This window comes from Nanorana parkeri, unplaced genomic scaffold, assembly GCF_000935625.1.
Source record: "Nanorana parkeri isolate BGI_ZX_2015 unplaced genomic scaffold, ASM93562v1 scaffold1734, whole genome shotgun sequence".
In the NCBI taxonomy this organism is placed as follows: Eukaryota; Metazoa; Chordata; class Amphibia; order Anura; family Dicroglossidae; genus Nanorana; species Nanorana parkeri.
In genome coordinates this window covers 252,895-273,961 of record NW_017308002.1, presented here as the reverse complement: position 1 = coordinate 273,961, position 21,067 = coordinate 252,895, and the positions used below count along the sequence as shown (strand labels likewise).

The 21,067-nt window shown below is 45.0% G+C and overlaps 1 protein-coding gene across 1 annotated transcript in view; it reads right to left on the bottom strand.

Annotated features, from left to right (window-relative positions):
* TFIP11 (tuftelin interacting protein 11) overlaps positions 1–19,499 on the bottom strand; it is a 22,507-nt gene extending 3,008 nt beyond the window's left edge. The window contains exons 1-11 of the mRNA XM_018571333.1: positions 19,474–19,499; positions 18,325–18,530; positions 16,675–16,825; positions 15,966–16,122; positions 13,678–13,805; positions 11,335–11,487; positions 9,732–10,238; positions 8,383–8,486; positions 6,346–6,514; positions 4,565–4,808; positions 2,803–2,945 (exon numbers count right to left, since the gene is read on the bottom strand). Coding sequence (XP_018426835.1) covers positions 2,803–2,945; positions 4,565–4,808; positions 6,346–6,514; positions 8,383–8,486; positions 9,732–10,238; positions 11,335–11,487; positions 13,678–13,805; positions 15,966–16,122; positions 16,675–16,825; positions 18,325–18,524 — 1,956 coding nt within the window. The 5' untranslated portion in view covers positions 18,525–18,530; positions 19,474–19,499. The remainder of the gene's footprint in view (positions 1–2,802; positions 2,946–4,564; positions 4,809–6,345; positions 6,515–8,382; positions 8,487–9,731; positions 10,239–11,334; positions 11,488–13,677; positions 13,806–15,965; positions 16,123–16,674; positions 16,826–18,324; positions 18,531–19,473) is intronic.
* Positions 19,500–21,067: the final 1,568 nt, after the last annotated feature.

Here is a 21,067-nt window from a genome sequence, read left to right as displayed (position 1 = left end):
CTGATTGGTCCTGCGGCAGTCAGCGCTTACCTCTCTTCTCCTCCACTCCGGCTGTCAAGGACCTTGCATTAGACGTGATGACGTCATGGGACCTTAAACCACTGCAGCCTAGGGGAGAAGCTGTGGGGACCAGTCTAGGCTGCGGTGCCATTGACTTCAATGCACCGCTAGGCCCCCTCCCACCCCAAAACAAAGTGAGCCGGACGGAATGCGTATCCAGTGCGTTCTGGCACCAATCGGCCCGGAACACACTGGACCTGGTGTGAACTAACCCCAACAGCTCTGTGAATTATTGTAAATGATTTTCTGTAAGCTTTCCTAACTTTACTGTTGGAAGAAAAATCCAATCCAAATCCTTCTATTCCAAATGGGATGAATAATGGGATTCGTTTTATTCCAAGTTGTGAAACATGAATTATATCAGTTACTAGCTCCAGCATGAAGTTGAAGTTAAATCCCTGACAGTCAGCAGCGGGTCTTAAAGAAGTGTAATCCTACAGAGTAGTACCCAGGGAACGGAGTAGGGATTAGTGGACTCATGGCACCCGGCGGGGTCTTTATAGCTGTGCCAGGCTATGATGGCACAGTGAGCGCCCAGGCTATAATCCACCTACCTGCAACCATTTAGGGAAGAAATGTTTCTCCAGGAGCCCTACGAGGCTGGACAGGGAGCTCATCCCCTCCCAATCCATCACCCACAGGAAGACGTCCATGTGCTGCTGATGAGGATTAATGATGAATTCCGCCATACACATGCCTGGCAAACACAACGACAGCTCCAATAAACAGACGGACAAGTAAAGGATCAGTACACATATAAAAGAGTCTACAGGAAATTAGGAGCTCAATATCTGGCAGATCAGACATTTTTCTGTACTTGCAACATTTTTAAAAGATTATGAGGGGAATCAAAACTGGAGCAGGCAAAATCTGGAGCAGCTGTGCACAGCAACCAATCAGCTTCTCTCTTCAGTTAAGAGTTGAAAATGAAAGAGAGAAGCTGATTGGTTGCCATGCACAGCTGCTCCAGATTTTGTCTGCTCCAGTGTTGATAAATTCCTCTCTATGAGGAAATGTGCATGTATTGTAGAGATATACTGAATGGGTTTGCTCTTTTTTTGACCTTACAGTATCCTATTAACTTTGAATTATTATTGTTACATAGTATTTATATAGCACCAACAGTTTGCGCAGCGCTTTACAATATAAGGAAGACATTACAGTTACAATACAATTCAAGACAAGATGGTAAGGAGGGTCCTGCCCCTGAGGGCTTACAATCTAAAAGAAGAGGGGGAAATGATACATGAGGTAGCTGTGGGAATGAATTATGTGAGAACGTAATGGTTGAGCGGTTAGGTTGAGGTTGGATAGGCTTCCCTGAAGAGATGAGTCTTTAGGGAACGCCTAAAGGCAGTCAAGGTGGGAGATAGACGGACAGGTTGGGGTAAAGAGTTCCAGAGGATGGGAGAGACTTTAGAGAAGTCCTGGAGGCGAGTATGGGAGGAGTGGACAAGGGAGCTGGAAAGCAGGAGGTCAATGGATGAGCGGAGGGGACGGTTAGGGTGATACTTTGAGACAAGGGATATATCCGGGGGGAGAATGAGCCTGAAATGGACTGCCGCTATTTTGGGCAACACAACAGTGCTGGTGCATTTGTTTGAGCTGTATGTGCGGTTGGTGTGCTATTCAGATACCGCTCGTGGAAAGGTGCGATTCAAGTCTATTGTAAAACGATCACATTTTTGGCTCAAGTATATACTATTATATATCAGATTATTATATTCAGCTATTTATAGAAATGTTTTATTTTACAAATAAACATTTAATACGGTGTATTATAGTGTCAAAGAACATGTCATATTCTCTGTATCTGAAACTCTGTACGGGACAGGTACAGATCGGAAGGGAAAATCTGTGTGTAATCTGAGCTTTTGATATTAAAGTGACACTAAACTCCAGTTTAAAATCTTAAAAACGCATTCAAGTACCTCAACTATTAACAATAATGTATTTTGTTTGTGTATCACTCGGCTGTAGATCCTCAAATCATCTCTGAATTGGTGCTGACACTGTCCTTCCTTCTGGAGGGTGACTACTTTTGTTCCCCATGGTCCCTGTGTGTGTTGTAAAGTTGAAGCTGTGTGGGCAGCCCCTGCCACCCCCCCCCCCCCCCCCCCCCAGCTTCCTGATTGGTCCTGCGGCAGTCAGCGCTTACCTCTCTTCTCCTCCACTCCGGCTGTCAAGGACCTTGCATTAGACGTGATGACGTCATGGGACCTTAAACCACTGCAGCCTAGGGGAGAAGCTGTGGGGACCAGTCTAGGCTGCGGTGCCATTGACTTCAATGCACCGCTAGGCCCCCTCCCACCCCAAAACAAAGTGAGCCGGACGGAATGCGTATCCAGTGCGTTCTGGCACCAATCGGCCCGGAACACACTGGACCTGGTGTGAACTAACCCCAACAGCTCTGTGAATTATTGTAAATGATTTTCTGTAAGCTTTCCTAACTTTACTGTTGGAAGAAAAATCCAATCCAAATCCTTCTATTCCAAATGGGATGAATAATGGGATTCGTTTTATTCCAAGTTGTGAAACATGAATTATATCAGTTACTAGCTCCAGCATGAAGTTGAAGTTAAATCCCTGACAGTCAGCAGCGGGTCTTAAAGAAGTTTAATCCTACAGAGTAGTACCCAGGGAACGGAGTAGGGATTAGTGGACTCATGGCACCCGGCGGGGTCTTTATAGCTGTGCCAGGCTATGATGGCACAGTGAGCGCCCAGGCTATAATCCACCTACCTGCAACCATTTAGGGAAGAAATGTTTCTCCAGGAGCCCTACGAGGCTGGACAGGGAGCTCATCCCCTCCCAATCCATCACCCACAGGAAGACGTCCATGTGCTGCTGATGAGGATTAATGATGAATTCCGCCATACACATGCCTGGCAAACACAACGACAGCTCCAATAAACAGACGGACAAGTAAAGGATCAGTACACATATAAAAGAGTCTACAGGAAATTAGGAGCTCAATATCTGGCAGATCAGACATTTTTCTGTACTTGCAACATTTTTAAAAGATTATGAGGGGAATCAAAACTGGAGCAGGCAAAATCTGGAGCAGCTGTGCACAGCAACCAATCAGCTTCTCTCTTCAGTTAAGAGTTGAAAATGAAAGAGAGAAGCTGATTGGTTGCCATGCACAGCTGCTCCAGATTTTGTCTGCTCCAGTGTTGATAAATTCCTCTCTATGAGGAAATGTGCATGTATTGTAGAGATATACTGAATGGGTTTGCTCTTTTTTTGACCTTACAGTATCCTATTAACTTTGAATTATTATTGTTACATAGTATTTATATAGCACCAACAGTTTGCGCAGCGCTTTACAATATAAGGAAGACATTACAGTTACAATACAATTCAAGACAAGATGGTAAGGAGGGTCCTGCCCCTGAGGGCTTACAATCTAAAAGAAGAGGGGGAAATGATACATGAGGTAGCTGTGGGAATGAATTATGTGAGAACGTAATGGTTGAGCGGTTAGGTTGAGGTTGGATAGGCTTCCCTGAAGAGATGAGTCTTTAGGGAACGCCTAAAGGCAGTCAAGGTGGGAGATAGACGGACAGGTTGGGGTAAAGAGTTCCAGAGGATGGGAGAGACTTTAGAGAAGTCCTGGAGGCGAGTATGGGAGGAGTGGACAAGGGAGCTGGAAAGCAGGAGGTCAATGGATGAGCGGAGGGGACGGTTAGGGTGATACTTTGAGACAAGGGATATATCCGGGGGGAGAATGAGCCTGAAATGGACTGCCGCTATTTTGGGCAACACAACAGTGCTGGTGCATTTGTTTGAGCTGTATGTGCGGTTGGTGTGCTATTCAGATACCGCTCGTGGAAAGGTGCGATTCAAGTCTATTGTAAAACGATCACATTTTTGGCTCAAGTATATACTATTATATATCAGATTATTATATTCAGCTATTTATAGAAATGTTTTATTTTACAAATAAACATTTAATACGGTGTATTATAGTGTCAAAGAACATGTCATATTCTCTGTATCTGAAACTCTGTACGGGACAGGTACAGATCGGAAGGGAAAATCTGTGTGTAATCTGAGCTTTTGATATTAAAGTGACACTAAACTCCAGTTTAAAATCTTAAAAACGCATTCAAGTACCTCAACTATTAACAATAATGTATTTTGTTTGTGTATCACTCGGCTGTAGATCCTCAAATCATCTCTGAATTGGTGCTGACACTGTCCTTCCTTCTGGAGGGTGACTACTTTTGTTCCCCATGGTCCCTGTGTGTGTTGTAAAGTAGTCACCGATCCAAGCTTGCTCCTGTGTTGGACTACAATCTCATGTTTAGTTTACTGATTTGTATTGAGGTTGTAGTCCATCAGGGGCCTGAGCTTTGAGCGGTGACTACTTTACAACACACACAGGGACCATGGGGAACAAAAGTAGTCCCCCTCCAGAAGGAAGGACAGTGTCAGCACCAATTCAGAGATGATTTGAGTTGACTTACTTCAATTTGGTACAATTTAACAGACAACTCACCTAACTTGGGCACAATGTTTTTCACCATAAAGGCATCCCAGGATCCCGGGGTGAAGACCTCCTTCCAGGGTTGTAGGATCAACTTAGCAGAGGAGTCACTGGGATGCCACTTTTGCAGGGCATTGGCCAGCTTGTTCCTGATCGGGGAGAACAGAGGCTCTAGCCGAGACTGCATCATTGGGAGCCAGGGGTGGATCCATGAGTGGATGGGTACCGTGTCAGTCAGGGGATTCCAACTCTCCACCTTAAGAATAACAATACCATGATCAGCTTTCTGTGTATTAGGATTTCAGCTTATGCCTGCAAGCGGGTGCAGACAGTGCAAACACAAACTAGCTCTGCTCAGACTGCTGTTACTAATGATGTGGTATAGTGCAAGTGCAACTTATTATGGACTTGCTGAATTAATATAGTGCCAACATAATATGTAGCCATGTACAGACTACATAGAACCGTAACTTCAGTCCTTAAGAAGCTTACAGTTTGCTACTCCTATTACACCTTTACCGAAACAGAAAAATGCAATCTTTACAAGAACAGCCATCGGACCACCAGTCTCCAGACCCCAAGCCATATGGGGATGGCTCAGATATGAGGAAGCCACTACCAAGACGGCTGCTGGCTGCCAAACAGAGACAAAATGAGGCATGGCAAGCCATGAATAGGGAAACTATCAGAAGCAGGGAGCCTACAGGCAATACTGGTAGCTAGTCCTTGGCCCTCTGCTTCTCCTACTTGGGCACAAATCTCCACAGTTCAGATCCTCTTTAAAGAACAACTGCGGGCAGAAATTGTATTAACCCTTGCAATGAGGCTACTCCCGCACAGCAAGGGTTAACTGCTCATTATAAACACCCAATCCTCAGTGCCGACAGCGCTCCCTCCTGCCTCTCTCCTCAGCTGCAGCAATGGTATGTGCCTTTGCATTCTCACGTCCTATACACTGTATTGGACATGATGACTCGAGGATTTCTAGACAGCTGTAGAGGATGGGGAGATATGCTCTAGGCACTGGTCTAAAGGTGCCCATACACTGTACGATTATCGTACGATAATCGCGGGAAATCCCACAATCTTACCATAATCGCAAAGTGTATGGAAGGCGTGCGACCGTTTCTACTGTACGACGCACGTCTTCCGTCAAACAAGCAGGCTGGAAAACCCGCCAAGAATCGCACGATTCTCGGCGGGTTAGTGGCGTGCTTGTTCAACAACTGCCGAACGGGCCGGTGTGCGCACGTTCAGCATTGCAGTCATCGGAAGCCTGCCCCTCAGCGGGGCGGGCTTGCGATGATCGCAAGTACCATCTGCCTGTCCAAGATGGGCAGATCGTACGTTTTTAAAATTACTTTACAACCCTCGCAAGACACCCTATGCAAAGCCATACTGAAAGGGTAATACACTTTCTGCAGAGTTCTTCAATTCCCAGTCCATGATAATATGAATCATTATTAGCAGTTTGTATGAAAAATCATTGCAATATGATGACTACTCTAGAGCAGCAGAAGTAGCTAAAGGAAGGTTAATAGGGAAAGTGTCACCTTGAGCTACAGGCTCAGCTGAAGTTCCCCCATTAATGACCTCCCCTCTCTCATGGAGGAAGCTTCAAAAGCAAATCTTCACATCCGACATTAGGTGGTTATTTTTCATGCAGTGCTCCTTACTAACCCTCCACCTACAAACTATTAGCTCTGGTTTCAGTTCTCAACAAATATGCCAACTCCATAACGAATGTGTTTTATATTAAACATTTGATCATGAGAAATCATCAGGAAGCTCACCTCCTTCTGCAATTTGGGGAAAACCAGCTGATCTAATATATTGTCTAGAATCCAAACTGGGAGCAAGTAGACCCAGCTGTCCAAGAAGTCCACCATGGGGGCACAGTTTCTAGGCTGCCATTGAGAGATGATGTTTCGCAGAAAGGGAACCCACGTCTCCCACAACAGTCTGAAGAGAAAAAAGAAGAATCAATTGAAATACACAATCATTAGTATACTCAGGCACAGACAAATCATATTGGAGAAGTTGTCACGCAGTGAAACAATGTAAGCAGACGTGTCAAAACAGCAGCCAGCTCTCCACTGAACACCGTGCCAAACAAAGTGATTCCAATGTAAGCGGCTGACCTTCTTGGTGTTTTATTTTGCAACTCATGATGTTTCATTTGCTGTAAAACAGGGCTGGAAGATTGTATGTTCTTCCAGAGGCAGAGACTCGTCAGCTGCGGTATTAAAGCCCTCGCAGTGGGCCTGGAGACTGCAGGAAAAGGGTATGCGTAGGGTGGTGTTCTTTTATTTCAAATAGATCCAAAAGGGGCAGCAGGTGTGGTAGAAGATAGAGTCTTGCCTTAAATTTGTCTACATGTGTATGACTTTTAGAGCCATGGATCACAAAGAATACTTTTGTACAACACAGAAAGAAAGAGTTCTCATTCTGAAAATGAATCGGATTAGTACATGTGGCAATAATACTTAGCAGGGAACATTAAATAACTGATTACCTCACATTTAAGTGGAACTGTAGTATATATATATATATACACTACAGTTCCACTTAAATGTGAGGTATATTTCACCAAAAATTTTTTTATTAGAATTTTACTTATAAACTTTAATATTTATCAATTTCTTTTTTTCACTTTACTTTTAGGGGCTTCGGGGAAATATTAGGCATCTAAACAGACCCCTGATATTTCCCTTTAAAATAGAAAAAGAGATTGAGGACTCTGTGTTTTCAATCTCTTTTTCTGTATCCCCTGTTATCAATGAACAGGAATCCTTTATACTGAGTGTTCCTGTTCATTCATAACATGAGGACAGAGTAGGTTTACTATAACCACAATCATGAATGTACAGGAGGTGATGTAGATTATTCCCATTCATTCATAATTGAGGATATAGTGAACATACCATATACTCAATCATTTACAAACATTCAGCGATCACTGAGTGTTTGCACTTGCTCTCCTCTGTCACAGGCGGCTGAGCGGACGGAGCAGGGAGGAAAGCCCGGCCTCCTGTGACAGCGCGGGCTGTCTCCGCCCCCACACTGTTCTGCCCGACTGTGATAGGCAGCTGAGCGCTGTGGGAGGAGAGACGCTGGCCGCTCACTGCACTCTCCTCCCGTAGCGCTCGGCCGGCTGTCACTTTCTCTCCTCACCGCTGGGACACAGAGCAGCGCCCAGCGGGCAAGAAAGAAACCTGGGATGCGCCGATGTATCGGCAGGAACATGGCACTTTCGGCATTTAGCCAAAAGTGCCATTTTCAGCCGATATATCGGTGCATTACTAATTTCTACCTTTATAATGTGAAATTATACAGTACAGCTATTCCTCACTTGACAACAGAGTTCCGTTCCTACGACCAGGTCGTTAAACGAATCGGTCATTAAGCAAGGAAATGTATACAGTACTGTACTGCGTTAGTACAGTCCTGTATAGTGTTGGAGATGTACAGTACTGTACAGTGTACTGTAAATCTGTCAATACATTACTTACCGAGACAAGCAGCGGAGAACGGAGTACAGCACTGAAGACGGTGAGACGACGCACTGCCGATGCCAGGCTCCCGCACGTACAGTCGGAGAGCTGGTCATAAGTGCGAGTGGTCGCAAAACAAGTCGTTAAGTGAGGAGTATCATGAGGAGTCATACTTGATATTTTATTTCCCTGCATGTCTATCAGACAAGGTCTGCCTGTAGTACTTTTACACTACAACACTGTGATTTGGCAATGCTGACATGTGTCCTAATTAAATCATACAAAGGGTTCATTTTACTGATCGGTCCACTTTAAGAGACTGAGGACAATCACTACCTGTGATACGGGTCCAAGGTTGCATCCTGTGCACTATGGGAAAGATGACCTTCCTCCAGGAGATCCTTCCACTTTGACATGACATCAATGCCATATGTAGCGTCCTGAACAAACAGATAAATACAAACACAGCATGATGACAGGTAAGATACGGATCGTTTATCTATGGTTACATTTTCAGCCTAAATGCCAGATTGGGACTGTAACAGAGAGCTATTATATGTTCAACTAATGTTTTATGTTTCAAGTAATGACTGTGGAAATATATTAGCAAGCCTTCCTTTAGTCTGACACCAAGCCAAGGGTAGTCGGACACGAGCATCCGCACAGAAGATCTGACGATCATTGCATTATTTCCAGGAGTAGATCTTTCAATAAACAGTTTTTAGATTGTAAGCCCTCACGGGCAGGGCCCTCCTTACCATCTTGTCCTGAATTGTATTGAGATTGTAATGTCTTCCTTATATTGTAAAGCGCTGCGCAAACTGTTCGCTAAATCCTGTATAATAATAAACAGGCAGAACAGGTCCTGGAGACCTCTGCTTGCGCGAGCAGAGGAAGGTGGTTCTGCGGAGGGTGAAGAGAGGTCTACTATGTTTCTTGGGGCATGCTGGGATCATGGAGGGGCTGCAGAACATGTTGTATCATGAGAAGAGTGGGAGATGCAAAGTCCTGTGTTTTTCCGATAGGTCAGTAGAGCCGACATGTGGAGTAGTGACCCAAAACTTCCAGAAAGAAGTCAATATCCCACTCCTGATGCACAGCTTAGAAAAATATAGAGGGAAATCTATCAAAACTGTTGTACACAAAATCTGGAGCAGCTGTGCATGGCAACCAATCAGCTTCAATCTTTCATTTTGAAAGCTTAAATGAACAAACTGAAGATAGAAGCTGGTTGGTTATTATGGACAACTGCTCCAGATTCTGTTTGCTCCAGTATTGATAAATTCCCCCCATAGTCTTGTGTAGGAAGGAGCAGCAGGGGGGCAGATGGGCTGAACAGGGTGGTACTTGCAGCAAACAGCATGAGGAGCCAGGCTGGTATCAGGGATCTGCCGTTTTCCACAATGGACGATAAAAGAAAATCGCTGATCTACCACCCACTTTGTAGTGCGCTCTTAGGTAGCAGTGTTGCTATTCTTAGGAAGGACTGCTACTTTCATACGTTTCAAATGAAATGTACGACAAGTTCACATGAACTCCCAAGTACTTATACAAAGTGCCCACAGACAGGCTGATTAAAAGGCGCTCCTTAGCAAACTGTCCAACAACAAATCACCTGATGTGCATCTATACCTGAACAGACTGTCACAATGCTATAAAAGTAAGGGTGACTCCACTTTACTCACCCTAAGGGGGTTCCAGTCTTTGAAGTATTCTTTCACCAGAGGATAGACAAGAGCCACGGCCAGGTCAGACTTCTCAGACAGCTTGTACTCCTCATAGTATTTGTCCTGCAGCATCTGGAAAACACGCGCGCATTCGTCCAGCGTGAGCGGATTTTCGCAGCCAGGCTGCAGCCTCTGTTCGCACTCCTCCACAGTCTTCAGGACCTGGCTCAGATTATGAATGGACTTCTCTTCCCTCCCCAGCACCTCCGACAGCTTCTCCAGTTCATGGGTCAGGTTCACCACCATGTCTTTCTCGTACTGTAGCTGCCGGTCGTTCTGGATGATCTCCTGCTCCGTCATGTCAATCAGCAGCTGAAGATTGTGCTCTAGTTCTGGCAGAACAAACCCTTGCGGCTTCTCCTCCTTCCCTCCTGGTGCTGTGCTGTCCCCTGGGATGTCGTGCTTGTGCGAGAACTGACTGTAGCTGTAGTAAACTTTTTGCTCCCGTCCGGTCATATCAATTACCTGAAGGACAAAGAAAGACAGAGTTGGTATGCTCCAATGACAGCTGTGATATCCACCTGCGGTCAAATATCCGGAGGTCAAACCTAGAACACTTGTGGGTCAATTTTATCTTAATATATTTTCTTAACGTTTACAAGTTTTTTTAAATACTTATATTTGATGTCTGTTATTTTCAGTATGTATACCGTCTTGTTCCTCCTCCCTCCATTGACCTAAACACAATTCCTCATGCAACCCCTTGGACCACACAAAGGCAAAAGGGTACTTGCAGGAGGGACTGACTCTATAGGACTCTATAGGACTCTATAGGACTCTATAGGACTCTATAGGACTCTATAGGACTCTATAGGACTCTTCTTCATTTCCATGCTGGCTGCTACAAAAAAAAAAGTTATGCAAGGAAGTAAAAAAGGGTGCAGAGGAGCTGGGCTAACACAGAAGATGAGGGTGCTGTGAGGCGCAAGAAGGGAAGAAACTGTGCTAGGAAATCTACTGTTCTTGGAGTAGTCAAATGTTTAAGCAAGTTCAAAGGCACAGTTGAAGTGAATACAAATAATTTATGGAAATGAAAAATGCTGCAAGTATGCACTTAAATTACCGTATTTTGCGCTCCATAAGGCGTACCCGACCATAGGACGCAGGGAGGGTAGGGATCTGTGACAGCTGCAGTTAGTGACAGTTGACACAGGTGGCGCTGTGATTACAGCGGCATGGTCTCAGTGATCACACACAGCAGACAAGGAATGGACGTTCGTCTGCTCTCCGGGCTCTATGGTGAGCTCCTATGCCGTGGTCACGGGTCCCCCAGAGGAGCGGGGGACCCTGAAAACCACGGCAAGTTTTGTGCGTCTTATGGAGCAAAAAATACGGTACTTTTTTGTGTGTGCTTTTACCTGAAATTTTGTTAGTTGGTGACAGGGTCTCTTTAAGGAAAGTTGTCAGGCAAATATCACTAGGACCCACAAAATGCCGATGGTACCTCCGAGACCCCTAAACCCTGATATCTTACTGTATAAAAATGTCCACCTTCTGGAAACCCACACTGCGCAAGTTATCCACCAATATTTACTAAGCACATCTATTTAGAAGAACGAACCTTGACTTGAGATATTTCTTTGTGGGGAGTGGCGATGACTTTTCCCCCTTTCCCTTTGGCTTTCAGCTCTTCCACAGTCTTGTAGGTATACTTCAGCTTCTTCTTGACTCCACCGGGTTCTTTCCTCCACTGACTTAGCTCTTTCCGGAATTCCTGAATAGGGGACACAGAAATGAGTGTTCACAAGTCCCTTACAATCCTTAAGATTAAAAAAAAAAAATGCTGGTTACTGTCAAGGTTGAAAAACCACAGTGCCAAATATTTCAGGCCCCTTCTTAAACTACATGTTACAAGTTTGTCCTGGGACTATATCAGCACATGTATTTTTACCATTTAAAATAAATTCACTATTTTTTTAAATTATTTTAAATGTCATTCCTTTTTCAGTTATCAGACTTTATACTCTGTACCCTGGACAGGTATGCTGTGCGTTTTGCCCTATGGGGTGGGGGCTTATTTGAGGAATCTGTGTCTAGGCAATTAATTCATCTCACATGGAGCAAGGTATGACTAACAGGAATACTATAAATGCCAGTTTCAGCAAGAAAGCCCTGATGTGCTAAATACATACGTGATCAGGGGCAGGGACTAAAAATATTAAAACAAGATAAACATGACAACCAGGCACTTAGGTGGCTATTCCTCACCTCTCCTTCCGAAAATTCCATTATTATAATACAGGATTTATATAGAGCCAACAGTTTGCGCAGCGCCTACATACTTCTCACATGCATTTCCTATAATGTGAAATTTGGCATGGAAGCACTGTGGGGCAGATAGGACAGACGGTAAGATATGACATCTCCCACACTTCTCATATATGTACATCATGACCGTACAATATTTTGCACCAAATGCAAGGGGGTGAAACTCATCTAGAAGGGGCAGGATAAGAGGTCAAATATTACAGTTCTCACCCTTGTCTCATATGATAGGACAGAAGGTGGTAAAAAAAAAGTCAGCCCTTGCACTATATGTATTAGAGGTGCACCAAAATGAAAATGTCAAAACTGAAATAAAATAAAAAAAAATGTCAGGCCAAAACCGAAAATGTTTTATTTAAAAAAAAAAAAAAAGGAAGTGGAGAAACGCTTCTCTAAACGAATGCAGAAACTACAGATTTTCCTAACGCAACACTGACTTTTCTTAGGGGTTATCATAAAGGCTTACCCTCCCATTTAAAAATCAATCTGATAAAGGACATAGTGACACAAACAGCTATTGCTCCAGAAAAAAAAAAGAACTATGAAAAATGCCAAAATGTTTACCAAGTCTTTGCAATGTATATCGTTCACTTGGAGGGGATTTTATTTTTGGCAACAGAAGTAGAATGACATTTACACTATACACAATATCAGTAATGGCTGCATCATGTTTCCAACAGCATCCATACTTATGCCTAGTTATGCCTCCATACTTCTACATACATGCCCCGATATACTAGGTACGAGTACCGTTTTTTTTTTTCCAGGTACTCGCCGATACCGGAAATCCTGAGTGACATGGAACGACACGCCACCTGGTTTCCTGTTTAGCCGGGAAGCCGAGCGGCGTGTAAAGACTCAACACCTGGGTTCCTGATTAGCAGGGAAGCCGTCCCCCATGCTTCTCGTCACTAGACGACGAGAAAGCATGAAGCCGACTTCCTGATTGGTCGGGAAGCCGGCACTATGCTCCGTCGTCATGAGGTGATGAGGGAGCATGAAGCCAGATTTACGGCCAATCAGAGAGCGGGGTGCCACATCTTTACACGGCGCACAGCGTTCCGATTGGCCAGCTTCCCGACCAGGAAACCGAGCAGCGAGTCATTAGACGCTGCCCGGGTTCTTGATTTTGCAAGTGACGATTCCACAAGTGACGAGGGAGCATGGAGCCGGCTTCCTGGCCAATCAGGAAGCCGAGCAGTGTGTAATGACTTGCTGCCCGGCTTCCTGATACCGGAAGTATCGGGCTAGGCATCGGAGCATTTGGGTGAGTACGAGTACTCGCCCAAATACACGGTATCGGTACCAATACTAGTATCGGTGCATCCCTACTATATACTAATAGGTTGTGTTCGAGAGGCATGTTGAGAAATGTAGTTGCAGTGATGCTGCAGAGACTAGGTAGGGGCTAATGCTTCCAATGTACCTGTTGTAAGCATATGCCCCTAAGTTCTCCTATTGAATGGCTAAGAGTCAGTCCAGCAGCTGTTCAAAGTCACATATCGGCTAATTTTAGGATCCAAAAAGGGAACACACAGAAAAGGTTTTAAGGAAAAGAATGTGCCAATAGGCATGGCAAAATCTATAGTTGAAAATGATCTGTTCATATTATTGTGCCGATAGAGTTACTTTAACTCACCTCCTCTTCGTCCTCCTCAGAATCCACAACAGGAAAATCCTGCAGTGACTGTTTCGTTCTCTCCGATCCATAAGCACCCACCGCACCTTTGCCTTTTCTTTGCTTGGCCTCAATAGGTGCAATGATACCTGGGTAAAGACAGAGCGGACTTGAGATTGCTGTATTTTTATACCGGCACAGAGGTATAGCACACACATGGATAATTGGCCTTTAACTTTACCAATTATACCAATTTTATAACCAACATTTGTATAATGACACAAGACATTTATAAATATAACCACATTTTATTTTCACTTTTGAAACAGAAGCCAATATGCAAACTGGCTGATTTCCTAAACCAAATACTCCGATCAACCTGTAAAAATAAAGCATTCATAAAACTGAACTCTGGGCACTAGAACTTTCATTTAGATATATCCCCCATTAACTTTATAGAACATAAATCTACATTTTGTGCACCAAATGCTTTTACAAACCCAAGGAGTACCATGTAAAAGTAGTGGTGACATGATCACTAGGCTGCACATAGCTTGTGCAAAGAACAGAGCTGTGGAAGGGACCCAGCAGGTCCTCCCACTACAGGCTGCCTGCAGAAAACTACGGGAGGGGACGGAGACAAGACCAGTCACCCTGAAGAAGAAGAAGAGAGAGGAGCAGTGACCGGTATTTAATACAGGAAGGGGCGGAGACAAGACCAGTCACCCTGCACAAGAAGAGAGAGCCGCAGTGACCGGTCTTTATTACAGGAAGGGGCGGAGACAAGACCAGTCACCCTGCACAAGAAGAGAGAGCCGCAGTGACCGGCCTTTATTACAGGAAGGGGCGAAGACAAGACCAGTCACCCTGCACAAGAAGAGAGGCGCAGTGACCGGTCTTTATTACAGGAGGGGGCGGAGACAAGACCAGTCACCCTGTACAAGGAGAGAGAGGCGCAGTGACCGGTCTTTATTACAGGAGGGGGGCGGAGACAAGACCAGTTACCCTGCACAAGGAGAGAGAGGAGCAGTGAGCGATCTTTATTACAGGAAGCTCCTGCACAGAGGCAAAGTGCAAAAACTGTTTTATACTGGATTTCTTCACAGATCTGGCAGAAAAGCCCATAAGACACCATCATGCAAGTAGGACTACACATCCCTCTAGTAGACAGACAACATTTGTGTGTAAGCAGAGGTCATCCAGAGAAAATTACATAGGTATAGGCAAACGAAGTTATAAAAAAGATTGGCCCTTCCTGTTTCCCAAACCATCATATTGCTTATCCTTGTGATAAAGAAAAATAATTCTTATATGTGTACTAATGACTAAATTACAATACTAGGTGCTTAATATTGTCACCTCCCTTGCTGTAATACAATACAGCAAGGCATTTCAGAGTATGGGTTGTGGTTAAACAGACAAGGTGTTCCAAAATAACAAAAATTCAGATATTTGGTAATCATTATAGGGGTTACCTGTGCAAACTCCAAGCGAATGTGTTCAAATGTTATATTTTGAGAGGTCTTACATGGTCGCTGTCCCAAGGCCTGTGTTACTGTGAAGACGCTAGGTCTTGGCACACGTACTATGTCTGACCTCCACGACACTTGATTTTACTTTATTAGGCCCCATTCACACAGTGATTTCAGCTCACAAATCGCTGAAATATCAGCTCAATGTCGCTTGTCCAATGCATTTCAATGGAGCTGTTCACATCTTACCACTCAATGTCGCCTGAACATGACCTATTTTTCGGCGACTGTCGCGCGATTTGGCCCCAATAGACTCAATGGTGTCGCTCATTATCGGCAATATCGCGCTACAGAAGTATCACTTTTGCACAGCAATATCGAAGGAAGGAATGATGTCACATCAAGACCGCTTTTGATTGGTTACAGCGACGAAGTCCTCCCTAAAAGTCGCACTACGTAGCGCAACAAAATGTGCACTGTCGCGCAATACCGCTCAGCTCGAAATCGCGCTATATGTCGTGTCGCTCAGTGTGAATGGGCTCCAACTCTTCTCTTCTAAATGGGCTTTCAAAACCAGTCACCACGAGCTTATGGGCTATGGTTTTGCTTATCACTTGTGATGGGAGACCTCACTATTCAATAGGAAGGCTTGGGAGATACAAAACTAAGCTCACGTTTTTCTTTAAGCAGGAAAAGTGCAAATAACCTCATTCTGAATTGCCCAGGTTTGGGACAGTATGACTTTTAACAATGAAAAAAGAAACTGCAAGCTAATACACCTTTGCCAAGTTCATAGTTATTGAGCATAATGGGAAATGATTTGGAGGTTGGAAGTACCTTGAGCATTCTTCCCCAGGCCTCTGCCAGCTACATAACCCATCTTCTGAAGGAGTTTCTGACCAATCCCCTTGGTGTGCCTCTCCCAGGAACCAAAATCAGTATTTGACTTTATCCCTCCAGCAAATGTTTTCTGGGTTGGCTTAAAATTTCCCCCCTGAAACATAAAAACACATTAGTAATGTTATTAGTCATTAATGTTATGTGGCCAAGTCATTCTGCAAATCTAAGGATAACTTTACAAAAGCAAATTGACCCTTTACATTTCATTCCAGCAACTCAAAGCAGGTTTTTTTTAAGGGAGACAGAAAAATGGGATCATAAAATATTAAAGTGTCACTAAACTCAGGGGATATATCTTAAAAATGCATTCCAGTACCTGAACTATTAACAAAAAATGCCACTTATTTGTGTATCACTCGGCTGTAGATCCTCCAATCATCTCTGAATTGGTGCTGACACTGTCCTTCCTTCTGGAGGGAGCTACTTGTGTTTCCCATGGTCTTTGTGTGTGTTGTAAAGTAGTCTTTACAGTAGTGTGATGGACTACAATCTCAGGTTTAGTTTACTAGGTATTAAAAGTGTAGGTAATCAGGGGAGCGAGCTTGGAGCAGTGGCCCTGCTATGGATTTTAATGCTGGTTGGTAATTGTAAAATGTGGCACAGTTATATTTACAAATCGGTGACAAGCAAGACAACATAACTTTACCGTTCGCAGCTTCTTTGGTTCAAAATCCTTTGGGATTTCTTCTCTCTTGGCTGGGATTTCATCTTCCGAATCGCTATTGGATTCCTCTTCGGCCGCAGGCTTACGGATTCCCGCACTGATAAAATTTACAGGGGCTGTATAGTCGCGGGACCTGACGGAATAGAAATAAAAAGAAATGTGGCAGCCTGATGTTTTGTACACATCTTGCATATAGCAGCATTCACTGTGTATCCCATGCAGTGCTGTAACAGGCCGTTATACATGATGTGCTTCCAGCTTAGTAGCAAAGCAATTGTGCCACCCTCTAGATGTGCACTGCAATTAACTTTAAAAGTTAAGTGTTTTTCCCCATAGTTCTCTTAAGGGTCACAGGAGGACATATACTAGCATCCTCCCGTGACCCAGAGCTCAGTATATAGTGAGCTACAGCTCGTGGTATACCGAGACCGCCGCAGCCGGGACGGATCCCGACAATGCTGTCGAGATCCACCCAGCTGCATGAATGACATCTGGCTCTGCCTATCTAGAGGCAGAGCCAGCTGTACCTGTCCCCGTCCCTTCCTCCAGTCAGCGCTGGATGATCGGAGAGGGTAGGGGGAATCCCTGCAGGGAGCGGTGACTGGCAGTCACCGATCCCTGCAGGTAGATGATCGAGAAGTGAGCGAGCGATGGTATGTGTTCACTCACTTCCCGATCTATTGAGCCGACCTATGACCGTTTCATTGTCACACGTCGGCTCGAATTTTGAGGATGAGCGATTTTCACTCACCTCATAGATCTCCTTTAAGGGATCATTCACACCAGCCTGCGTGCTAGTGTGTTCTGTAGGAGGGGGGCACTGTGTTGTTACAACACATCGCATGGTTTACTTTTTTCCCCCCCCTTTTCTTTTAACTTTATTAAACTGTCAAATAATGACACTGCTTTTAACTTCATGGGAAGATTTGTGTACCCCACTGTTTTTGATGTCCTGTGCCAAAAAACTACCACTCATTTGCATATAGCAGCATTCACTGCATGTCACATCACATGCACTGCTGTGACAGGCCGTGAAGTGGTGTGCTGTACTGTATGAAAATTCAACATGTTGCATTTGTACGCAAGGCAAATGTTATGGTGTGTACAGGGCACATAGGAAACAATTGATTTTTATATGCCCTTGTGCGGTGCCTGCGTTAATTCATGCAGATCAGTGTAGATCAATGGACATGGTATGACAAACATGTACAGCAGAGGTGGGCAACTCCAGCTCATTTGGAATTACAAGTCCAATGAGGCACTGCAAGACTTACAGTTACAGTCATGACTCCCAGAGGCCACTGCCAGTGCAGGTGGAGGGCCGGAGTTGCCCACTCCTGATCTACAGTGTGCTACCGTGTGTTCTAGTGTGAACGAGCCCTAGCTCTACTGGGAAGCTCAAGCTGGTGAAAAAAAATACAGTTTGCAGGAAACTTCTCCTGTGATTAATTTGATCTCAATGGATGTTCTGCAGTGCTAACCGCATTGGCCGGCATGCAAATGAGGGAGAATCTAAACAAGTAAATACGGAATGGAGGCTCTTTCCTTATCCTGTGCCCATCTAAACAACAACGGTTTGGCTGCGTTTCCACTTTAGATAAACCCAAATCCCTCCCACTTCTGTACACTTACTTCTTGCCACCAAAGCTGGGCCTCTCATCATCAGAGTCGTGCTCCGCCCAGATGCCATAGGTGGCTTCCTCCTTGGTCTGCCAATGCCGCCGTCGGTTGGGATTGAATTCATTCTGCAGGTCCCAATCGGTGATTTCAAATTTTTCTATATCCACCCCATCGGTGTTGTCATCCTTCCCGTACAGGTGTGACATAGACATGGTGACCTGAAAGATGTAATAACCACGCGGCAAACGTTACAGGTCAGGCAAGTATTTCAAAGGACAGTACAATGATAAGCCAAGTAACAGGTAGAGTCTAAATGGGTTAGGTCATTGCTGGCTTCTGATATCTCCTCCCTAGAGCGATGAAGTGCGCGTCAGTGCACCGGAGGAGAGCGATGTAGTGCGCGTTGGTGCACCGGAGGAGAGCGGTGAAGTGGGTGTCGGTGCCATGGGGAGAGAGCAGTGAAGTGAGTGTCGGTGCCCCGGGGGGAGAGCTCTGAATTGGGTGTCAGTGCCATGGGGAGAGAGCAGTGAAGTGAGTGTCGGTGCACCGGAGGAGAGCGATGAAGTGGGTGTCAGTGCCCCGGGGGGAGAGCGGTGAATTGGGTGTCGGTGCCCCGGGGGGAGAGCGGTGAAGTGCGCGTCGGTGCACCGGGGGAGAGCCATAAGTGTGTGTCTGTGCCCCGGAGAAGAGCCATGAAGTACGTGTCGGTGTCCCGGAGGAGAGCCATTTAGTGTGCGTCGGTGGAGCAGGTGAAAGCAGAGTCACATTCTACATGAAGTCTGGAGCTCTCATATATACACACACACACGGGGGAATTTATCAAGACTGGAGCAGATTTGCATGGCAACCAATCAGCTTCTCTGTCTCATTTTCAAAACTTATCTGAGCAAACTGAAGAGAGATGATTGGCTGCCATGGGCAACTGTTATAGATTCTGTCTGCTCCAGTTTTGATAAATTCCCCCCACAGTTTACAATGATCACAGCCTTGTCCTATATAATCACAGAATTGTAGCTCCTGGCCGCCCATAGGGTGTCAGCACTTTAAAGCACACACGCCGCCGTCACCTCCCTAACAACTCTGACCTCTCCCCCTCTAGTAACTCTAATTCTTCTCAGAACACCACAACAAGCACATATATATAACACTGTTCCTCCTCACCTCTCCGGAAATCAGACTAGAGACACCCGGACGTGACGTCAGAAAGGGCAATATGAAAAGCCAATCTCTGCCTAAGCGCGGTGCCAGCCCGCTGCATGCTGGGAGTTGTAGTCTGGTCGGATGAAGAGGCCTGTCCGCCTTAGTGTAACCAGCGTGAGCTCCGAACTACACTTACCGAACGTACAGGTTTCTACTAGATCGTGAAAACTTTATTCATACAAGAACAAATGTTTCCGAACTCGATCAGTTTATTTAAACAGAGTGTTGTACGGCTGGCCAATTAGGAAGTGGAACTTGGCGCTAAGAAGGCAGGGGAGGCGCTAACAGGCTATGGGATAGAAATGGGGCACTGGAGCAAAGTGCACGAGCACGATGGGATTGGATTGATTCGTGATACATTGGAATTTGGGCCCGTTCGAAGCTGCTGGCTAATGCAGAAATGCACATTGATGTGCTGCGGTGTTATTCATTCGTACTGGCCCCACATGTACTTTGCAAATAGTCAATGAGGGGAATTCATCAAGACTAGAGCAGACAGAATCTGGAGCAGCTATCCTCTGTCTTTTGTTGCATGTTTTTACATTTAGTTTATTAATTTCTTTTAATATTCTTTTTACGTGGGGGGAGGGAGGGGTTTTGATCTGGGCTTTGGAGACCTGATTCAGACCCCCCACCCCCTAGCTCTGCAGCAACAAATCACTTTTAATAGTAATCTGCCCGCAATCAGCCATCAATAGGTCACTACAGCAATGATCTGATGCAGGGGAGGATGGACAGAGCTGCTTCAGACCTTTCCGTGCCGCCATTGTATCAGGAAGTGCCCGGAACTCATTTCACTTTTGTCTTCCAGGGTATCTATGGTCAGAAATAAATATCTCACATCTGTTCCAAGATTGAACCCCCTTCTCACACCAGTAAGACTACACATTACACCCCCTCCGCATATCTGTCCCGACACTACAGTACCCCCCCTTCTCACATCTGTCCCGACACTACACCCCCTTCTCACACCTGTCCCGACACTACACCCCCTCCTCACACCTGTCCCGACACTACACCCCCTTCTCACACCTGTCCAGACACTACACCCCCTTCTCACACCTGTCCTGACACTACCTTTAAGTAAGTACTGCTATTTTCACACATGCATATTTCATACATGTATAAAGTTCCTGTGGGACACTGCAGATCATTGTGCGCTTTCTTTTTAATTTTTTTGCCCTATAAATACCTTTTGATGATCATATTGTGTCTTTATGTTTCTTTCTGCACACGTACCGACTGTGTCAGTTGCAGAACCAGCTGAGTGAGAAACTGTAATTATTTTCATCCTGCGGGGAGGCGTGTGTGTGCCATAAATCTAATTGCAGCAATCTATTACTAAAATCATGTGTGACACCATTTCTAGGAATCTAGTACACAATCAGGAAACACTAAACCGGGTTAGACTGGAGCTACGTGCTTGCCTATAGACAGCCATCAGTTGATTGGCTGCTTTGGAACCAGTAAATCCGGCCATAGACTTTATTTTTTACAAACGTACATACACTAAAACCTCCCGAGACTATACGGTAATAGCATCAGAGACGTGACC